An 8,557-nucleotide genomic window follows, 5' to 3' on the forward strand; every position below is an offset into this window, starting at 1 on the left:
AATTAGCCAGACTCGATTAATTGATCAATCCTATCGATCCAATCACGATTTTTAAAACCCTTCCAGAAACCTAGATAGGAAAGATTTCGCTATCATTGCAAAGATTCCTATCTAACGGTTTCTGTGAATAGGTATACACGTGGTCATGGAGCTTATGTCTTCTAACAACTCCAAGGCGGTAAAACTAAAAGCTAAAAAAATTTAGAGAGACAGAGAGACGCAGGTTTTTATCGAACTTCCTCTCAGCTGTGTATAGCTACCAGCCCACCACCTAGGACCTAGCAGGGAAGACAGTAGAAGAAAACCTAAACGCAGAGCCTAGAGGAAGGAGAAGATGGCGAACGCAGATGTGGAGGCCGTGGATTTCGAGCCAGAGGATGATGATCTCATGGACGAAGACGGTCCCGTCGAAATCGAAGCTTCCCCTCGAGCTCCTCCCCCTAAGCTCAAGTCTGCCATCACTGGTGGCTCCTCCTCCTCCTTGTCCGCCCCTAAAAAGACCAAAGGCAGAGGTTTTCGAGAAGAAGCTGAAGCAGAACGCAACAATCGCTTTGCTTCTAAAGATTTCGATTCTCTGGACACCAACGGCGGCCCTGGTCCCCAAAGATGTCAGTTTTTGTCTCCTCTTGTTTTTAGGGCTTTTGAGTTTCTCTTTGAACATTGCTTCTGTTTGTTCACTTTTGCGTCTCATTCTTATGCTACTTATGGGGTTTCTCTGCTGCTAGGGTTTCTGTTTTCTGTAGTGTTCGTAAAATTTTATTTTTGTTTAATTTTTTTTTTTTTTTTTTTTTTTCCATTGACGTGTGCAGCTATTGAGGGGTGGATTATTCTGGTGACTGGTGTACACGAGGAAGCGCAGGAAGATGATCTCCAAAATTCTTTTGGTGAATTTGGGGAGATTAAAAATTTGCATCTGAATCTTGATCGTCGAACTGGATTTGTCAAGGTAAGTGGAACCGTTTTATTCGAGTACTTTCTTCTTATTCTATCTGTCGTTAATGTAGAGGAGGTTAAGGATTTTGTTTCCTAAAGAGTTCAAACTTTTTGCCAGCACTAGATTCGTCAAAAAGTTGTATCCTTAAGCTTTAATATTTTTTTCAAATGTATACATTAATAATCTATTTCCAGGACTCATGACATCTCTGTTGTCTCAAACGATACCATGGTACATTGTATTCTTTACTTATGCTTATGCTGTGCTTGCTATGTTTTAAAGGCATTAGTAATATGGATACTTTTCTTCAGGATTTTTGGATGGTATTAGTTTTTCAAGCTGGGAAAGAATGAAATATTATTCAAGCTGTAATTGGTGGCACAGTTCTATAGATTTAAGTTGGTCTGGAGTTGTTGGAGATAAAGAAAATTCATTGGTTGCTCATGTTGTAACAGTTGTCACTAGCTCTAGATTTCTCAAAATGTTAGACCTAATTATAAAGTGTATATTCTGGAGTTAATAAGAACTGCCTTTATGGAATTTTAAACATACTTCTCAATCTGGTGGGATTCGTCAAATCACATCAAGATTGACTGTGAAGTAGTGACTAAGACAACTGTAGAATTTCTATTATGATGGGGTCTTAAGGGATGGCAATGCTGCTGCCTTTTGGAAACTTTCTGGTCTCCTAAAAGATGTTCCATTTGCAGAAACAGAAAATCTCTTGCATGTCCAGGAGACAATCTTGTCCAATAGCATATAGCTATATATTCATGGAAAATAGCAAAAACAACTGCTTCCAAGCTCCGGAACCAACATTTAAAGAATAAGCATACGTAAGAATACAATGTACCATGATATCATTTGAGATAACAGAAATGTCATGAGTCCTGGAAATAGATTATTAATTTATACATCAAGAAAAAAATAAAGCTCAAGGAATATACAGCCAAATATATTCTTTTGTTATTTTGGGTTAAAACTGTTATGTCATTATACATGATTGATTGGAGGGGAAACTGAAGAAGTGATCGTACTTATTAAACGCCTGAAAATAATTTATGAATGGGGCAAAAAACTTGAATATATAAGTGAACTTAAAAGGATTAATAAAGACTGAAAACTATTAGTGTGAAGGATGGGCCAAGTCTTGGTAATATTTTTTGAGCCACTTTGATATGATCCGGATCTCTGTCTTCCTTACATGTGGAAGCTACTTTGGATCTTCTTCCGTTGATAACCTCAGGTACATGATGCGTACCTATATATATTGCCATCTCCATATAGATTTCCACTACCAAAACATACAGAAAAAAGTTGTGGGAGCTAACCTTCTTTTGCAACATGGCAACAATGCTTTTGGATCTGTTCTCTAATACTATGTCAAAAAATCAGATATATGAGAGAGAGAGAGAGAGAGAGAGAGAGAGAGTTGGAGTGCAACTACCTCCATCAATCACCATGCTACATAATTAGTCATTGCACTTGGTGCGGGTTTGGGAAATGCTGCAAGGGTGTCGCTTCACATCACTTTCATTGTCGTTGACTTCACTTGGCTCATGCTTTGCCTCTATATTAATTGTCTCAAAACTGTGGTGCTCTTTTGGAACACAAGGTATAAAAGAGTTTTTATCAATATAAGTGACCAAACGATTGGGACACTGAGCATTGTCTGTATCCTTTGCATGTAAAACATTGAATGGCTGCCTTTGGCATCACTGGAGGTCTATCGGAATCATGCCGAGGTAGAGAATATGGTCAGTTAGGTCGTGAGGATGTCGTATCGGAATCACGTTAAGGTGGAGAATATGGTCGGTTAGGTCATGAGGATGTCATATCAGAATCACGCCGAGGTGGAGAATATGGTCGGTTAGGTTGTGAAGATGCTGTAGATGAACCAATAGCCTGTAGTTTGCTGAATGTCTTTTCCTGGGGAGAAGACTGTTGATGCTAGCTGGAACTGTTACCCCTAGGAAAAGTGTCTGTAAATTCCTTCAAGCGTATGGCCAATTCAGACCTTTTTCTTCCTTATATGCCACATATAAAACATCCTCCATTCTAGGCAGTCGATTAGATGTGAGCACTGATCTGAGGGTGCAAACCATTGCGGAACGGTGCTACGAATACCTCTTCATCCCACTCAAAATCAGATCGAGTAGTGGAATAGTACAATCTGGAGACATACTCCTCAACTGTCAAGCTTTCTTGTCTCAACTGTGCAAACCCAAGGTGCATGCACTGCTTGTGGTCGGTAGGCAAGAATTTTTGGTTAATAGCTTCACTCATCTCTGCTCAAGTAGTGACTAACCCAATCTTTCAGCTCCGATTCTATTGCTGTTTCTTGATCCACCAGTCTCAAGCCTTGCCCTTCAGCTTAGCCTCTGCAAATAAGTCTTTTCTAGCCTCAGTCAATCCATACCACCTTAAAAATATCTCCAAACCATGAATCCAGTCAAGGTACTGTTCTACGTTGTTATCTCCATAAAAATCAAGGACTTCCAGCTTTGCGCCTCATTCAGCCCCATAAGTAGGATCATCATATCAACCAACTCCATATGGTGGTGGTGGTGTACCATGAGATGAGTCTTGTGGGATGGAGTTTGAAGATTCCCCATATTGCATGGGGCACTTTACTTTATTTGAAGCCACCAGTCAATCAATAGAAGCTTGCAAAGATTCCATCATTGTTTGAATAGAATTGACAACAGTAGTGTGGGTATCAATTTTTGCACTAGTTCACCTTTATAGGAGCTGAGCTGTTGGAGAATCTCACTATTGGCTACCATGGTTACCCTATTTGGATTTGCTATGGGCCCACCCAAGATACAGAATACTTACGACATAGGCTTAGTGACAAAACACTAAATAAACTAAAGTATGATCATGAGATTTGAATTGCTCGGGATTTAAAATTTTATAGTCCTAGTTGTGGTTTAAGTTTGAGTATGATTATTTCTTTTTCTTTTAGCTCCAGTTTGTTTTGACGTAAAATGCCTGGAAGTAAAATAAAAAAAAGGGGAAGTATATTTCCTATACTGTACCAAAGTGTGATTGTTGGCTCAGCTGTAAAATATATTCCCAGACTGACAGTGTGGGGATCTTTTCCTTTAAAAAAAAATCTACATATTTTTACCCCAAGGGGTCAGCTCAGTTGGCAAAAGACCAACTCCTTAAATAAGAGGTCATGAGTTCAAACCACCTTGGGGCCTATCCCCATCCCCTAATCCCCCCCCCCCCTATTATACAAGCTCTTAATCCAAAAAAATAAAATATCTACACAGTTTACAATGAAACAAGTAGACTATTTAATAATTAGTTTTATTTCATAAAAAAGAATGAACATGACATGTAGGAAATTGCATCCACAAATCGACTAGAGGGAAAGACATACATCAAAACAAAATATAAAATAGAAATCAAATAACAAAGTAAGGCTCTACATAAAATGTAGCTGCACTACAACCCTTTAGTTAATGCATTAACAGGAAAGTTGGTAGACCAAGGAATCCTAGAGAATTAGATGTTCCTAGCCAGATATAATGGTTTAGCACTCCTGATGAGCTTGGGTTATCTCGAGGATCAGTTTTGTCCATTGTGCTTCAAGTAAAAAATAGAGGGGGGGGAGGGTCACTTTATAAAATAGTAGCCAGTCAATGATTAGAACTGAGTATTTATGTGCAGAGGAGCTTGTTGAATTGATAGTTCAGACACCTAGTCCTCAAATTGAACTTCAAATCCTGAACGAGTATAGGAAGAAAGACCAATTGGCCATGAAGTATCTTGAAAAGATGGTAAACCATCATTGACTTCGGTTCCCCATGAAGTGGGGGGAATCCTTAAGAGCTTTGAAAATCTCCCAGATGATTTAGATTAGGTGTCCAATCATTCAAGGAGATGAATTTTTGTGTAAGCAGTCTCGAGAATGTCACCAATCAAGCTGTAGGTTTTGAAAACTTTGAACGTGAAGCATGTGGCAAGCTATTAGGATCTAAGTTCCCCAGACCCCAGAGCCCCTGCTTATGTAATTTCTCATTGGTTGATTAGAAACAATGCTTAAAGGGAAAAAATATCATTGAAAATAATGGTTAATGGGTAAAGACATGATTTTTTTCTCAGGCATCTGTTCTTCAACATAAGTCATGCTGTTAAATTCTGAAATGTTTGTGATATTGGCAACGGTGCTAGCTCCTCAGCCATTTTTTTAGGGCCTTAAATTTTTATATCTAACTTGTCTAAGATTCCATTTTAGGAAGTGATGGGGAAAACTTCAAGGGACATAATCTCCTTAAATACTAATGGGTACTAATGGGATTTGATGGGACTTTGGAATGATATTTGGATCCTTGAAGTTTGAATAGATTGTGACAATAGTGGTGTGGAAAAGAAGTAATCCTTGTAGGGTTTGTTTTTCCTTTGATTTCAGTGTAAATTTCATTAGACCCTGGTTGTTTCTAGATCTGTTAGCATTAGAGGCTTACAGCAGGAAAGGTTACGTTATTGGGTCTCTATTTTGAGTTTTTGTTCTCTGGCTTTTTTTTTTTTTTTTGTGGGGGGGGGGGGAGTAGGGGTTGGGAAGGTGTACTTTAGGTTTTGGTCTTGTTCAGAAATATATTCTTATGGGCAAGTTTCTCCCCTCAATTTTTTTATTATTTTTCTCCCAAATTCTCTCTGCCCACCCCTTATTGTACAAACCGCTGTTTCAATTGATTTTTCTTGGGAGATTCCATCTCAAGTGATTGCTTGGAGAACCCCCACCCGTTCTTTATTTTGCATCTTTCCACAAGTTGTTCAAATGTTGCACTCTTCATAGTGTCAAAATTCATATGAGGGAAACTATAAGGCAGTGCCCTGTTATTTGGCATTGTCTCTTGTATGGTTTGACTTTTTTTTTTTACTTTCCTTCGCAAGTGCTGAATAATTACAATCCTGGGTTCCCTTGCATAGTTTTGAAACATTGAAATGCTGATATTTTTTTGTCCTTCAGGGCTATGCATTGATTGAATACGAGAATTTTGAAGAAGCACAGGCTGCAATATCTGAAATGAATGGTGCTGAGCTCCTTACCCAGACCATCACAGTTGATTGGGCTTTCAGCAACGGACCTTCCAAAAGGAGAAGCATGAGAAGGAGGTTTGTTAATTTTCGTGAACTTTTTAATTATTTAATGCATATCCTTCAGCTGTTTCCTTAGGTGACCGACCTTTTTCCCACTTTGGCATGTGATTGTTGAACTTTTGTGTTGGCAGATGTTGTGCCTTTAACTTCTACATTTACTGTCCATTTCTGTTGCTCTTATCTGGGCTTCCTGTCAATCGTCATCAATCCATTTTTCAATGAATGTCTAGTCCTTCCTCTTTCCTTTATGAATTTGCCTCTGAAATTGTTAATGCCATGCTAGCAATATTCAGATGCCACTTTGGTTTACACTTGAAAGAATTTATGTTCCTCTTGATATTTAATTTTCCATCTCTGGTATTTTGGGCTGCCAATAATTGTATTTGTTCTTCTTTTCAAGTTGGTGAATTAGATTGCCCTGTTTATTTTGTGGGATAATTTCGTTTATTCTGCTCCGTTGAGATATGCTCATCTGAATGGGCCACTATTTGAGCCATGAGGCAGGATGATGTGGTGATTCTGACAGTCGGATAGACAGGTTTAGGTTTGGATTAGCCAGGCGTTAAATTTCAAATACCCTCTTTTGTATGGGCAAGCATCCATGTAATTTTTCAGTCATTGGTGTCTGCCCATGCACCTCAAATAGTCCCTAGACTTTCAAAGCTTTATTTTGTCACTTGGCGACATCTGTTTGAGCTGAAACTTGACATGTAGGCCGTAGGCCGGGGATTTTGAGTCTACCCTTCCATAAAATTTGGGCCTCATCTGATTTGCCATGTGGGAGATATTTAGGTCATTGGGGGGAAACCTTTGCCCTTCTTTTTTCTGTTGTGTTTTACTTCCCCTACATAAACATCATTTAAATTATAAAAAAAAAAAAAGACTTGTATTTTTAGCTTTTCAATCTATTTTAAATGTTAATTCTCCATCCATTGGAATCCTCAAACAAGAAGATATGTTTCCATAAACAGTATGCACCATATCTTGCCAAATTTGTTGACGATTGAAGAAATCAAATATTTTAATATTTGTGATGTTGCATATTGCGTAGCTGAATTTACACACTTTTTGTGTTAAATATATCTGTTACAATTTGAGTTCAAAAACTTAAAAAATTTGTGTAAATTTGCTCTGTCTTCTGCTTTACTTTGTTCTTTTTTTCCCCTCTTGCTGTATAATTAAATACAGATACCTCAAGAAAAACTGTTTGTCTTTATTATTTGTTTGCAGGTCACCACGTGGGCACCGTTCTAGGAGTCCTAGGAGGAGATACTGATGCTACCTGTTCGGAAGTGTGTTTTCGTCTTGGGATATTAGTTCGAACGTAGACTCGTTGCTAGAATATTGGTTGATGCGGATGGTTGATGCATGCTTGGGAGCTTTTCTCTTCCATTTTGCCCCCTTATGTTTTTGTGGATCTGATTTGGTTTCCCCTATGCCTAACATTTTCTTTTCTTCCCTGGATTATGGCCTTCACCCAAAAAAAGTATGGTATTAACACCGATGAAGCTGCTTCTTAGTATATGTAAAAAACTATGATCATTATTATGTCGAGTTAGTTTGGACAATGCTTTGCTTCCGCACACATTGACACAGAACAATGTAGTCTAGACAATGCTAACTGTTTAAATCTGTTGATTGTGCTCTTCAAAATCTGATTATACTCATTCTAATGCCTTGCTTGGAGTTCTTATTGGAGGCGACTTGTGAAGGTTCCATCCAAGTTAAGGACGCCAAAAGAAATATGTTGGTTCATTAATATCAACATTTTAAAATGAATTCTGATGAGACCATCAATGAAATGAATACAAAGTTCATTGATATTGTCAATGGATAAAAATCTCTACAAAAGTGTACTGCTTGTGGAATTTGTAAACGAAATCTTTAGGATTCTACAAAATGGTTGGGAGCCTAAAAGAATGGCTATTCAAGAGGCTAAATACCTAAAAATTGTGCCTGAGGAACACAAAAAGAAGAACAAAAAATAATGATGAGTTTGCAGACTCCCCTGCAACAGAAGACCCTAAATGTCCCTCCAGCTTGTGATGCTCTGGATAGACCTCTCACTAGGATAGAGTTTGAGGAATTTGAAAATAGAGCAGATGCAAGGTTTGATGCTACTGAGACTGAAAATAGGAATATTTTGGAGTAACTGTAGCATATTTTTAGGCATCTTCTTCTCATCATTTCCAACTCCTCCAACAATGAGATGGAGGTCTAGTTGATTTTATGTTTATTTCAATTGTGAGGGTCTGTAAATCTGTTCTAAGATGTGGAACTCAGTAACCTCATAAAACCAGTCACAACTTAACCATAAGATGACGAGTCTAGATCAGTTCCCCCTACTCTTTTTTCTTCCACAAATGTCCCTTTAAACATTCTTAATGATGGTAGGGCCCAAACTTTCATTATCCCCAGTTGGTGGGAAAGTGTGGGTTTTGTCATTTTGTGTCTATTAAGATTAGATGACAGAGGCACAATAATGGAGTTTGGATCAGGTCCCCGCAT

The 8,557-nt window shown here is 38.2% G+C and overlaps 1 protein-coding gene across 1 annotated transcript; it reads left to right on the forward strand.

The window, feature by feature from the left end:
• The first annotated feature begins 241 nt into the window (after positions 1-241).
• Positions 242-7,617, forward strand: LOC122652688 (RNA-binding protein Y14-like). The gene is made up of 4 exons (XM_043846504.1): positions 242-608; positions 810-946; positions 5,919-6,064; positions 7,280-7,617. The coding sequence occupies exons 1-4, from the start codon at positions 335-337 to the stop codon at positions 7,323-7,325; spliced, it is 603 nt and encodes a 200-aa protein (XP_043702439.1). The 5' UTR covers positions 242-334; the 3' UTR covers positions 7,326-7,617.
• The last annotated feature ends 940 nt before the right edge of the window (positions 7,618-8,557 follow it).

The sequence above is a fragment of the Telopea speciosissima genome, chromosome 2, assembly GCF_018873765.1.
Source record: "Telopea speciosissima isolate NSW1024214 ecotype Mountain lineage chromosome 2, Tspe_v1, whole genome shotgun sequence".
Taxonomy (NCBI): domain Eukaryota; kingdom Viridiplantae; phylum Streptophyta; class Magnoliopsida; order Proteales; family Proteaceae; genus Telopea; species Telopea speciosissima.

Bases quoted from the DNA above. Each gene is read 5' to 3' on its own strand.
- LOC122652688 (XM_043846504.1), top strand. From the start codon at position 335: ATGGCGAACGCAGATGTGGAGGCCGTGGATTTCGAGCCAGAGGATGAT. The intron at 947-5,918 runs GTAAGTGGAACC...TTTGTCCTTCAG, and splicing joins GTCGAACTGGATTTGTCAAG to GGCTATGCATTGATTGAATA. The intron at 6,065-7,279 runs GTTTGTTAATTT...ATTTGTTTGCAG, and splicing joins AGGAGAAGCATGAGAAGGAG to GTCACCACGTGGGCACCGTT.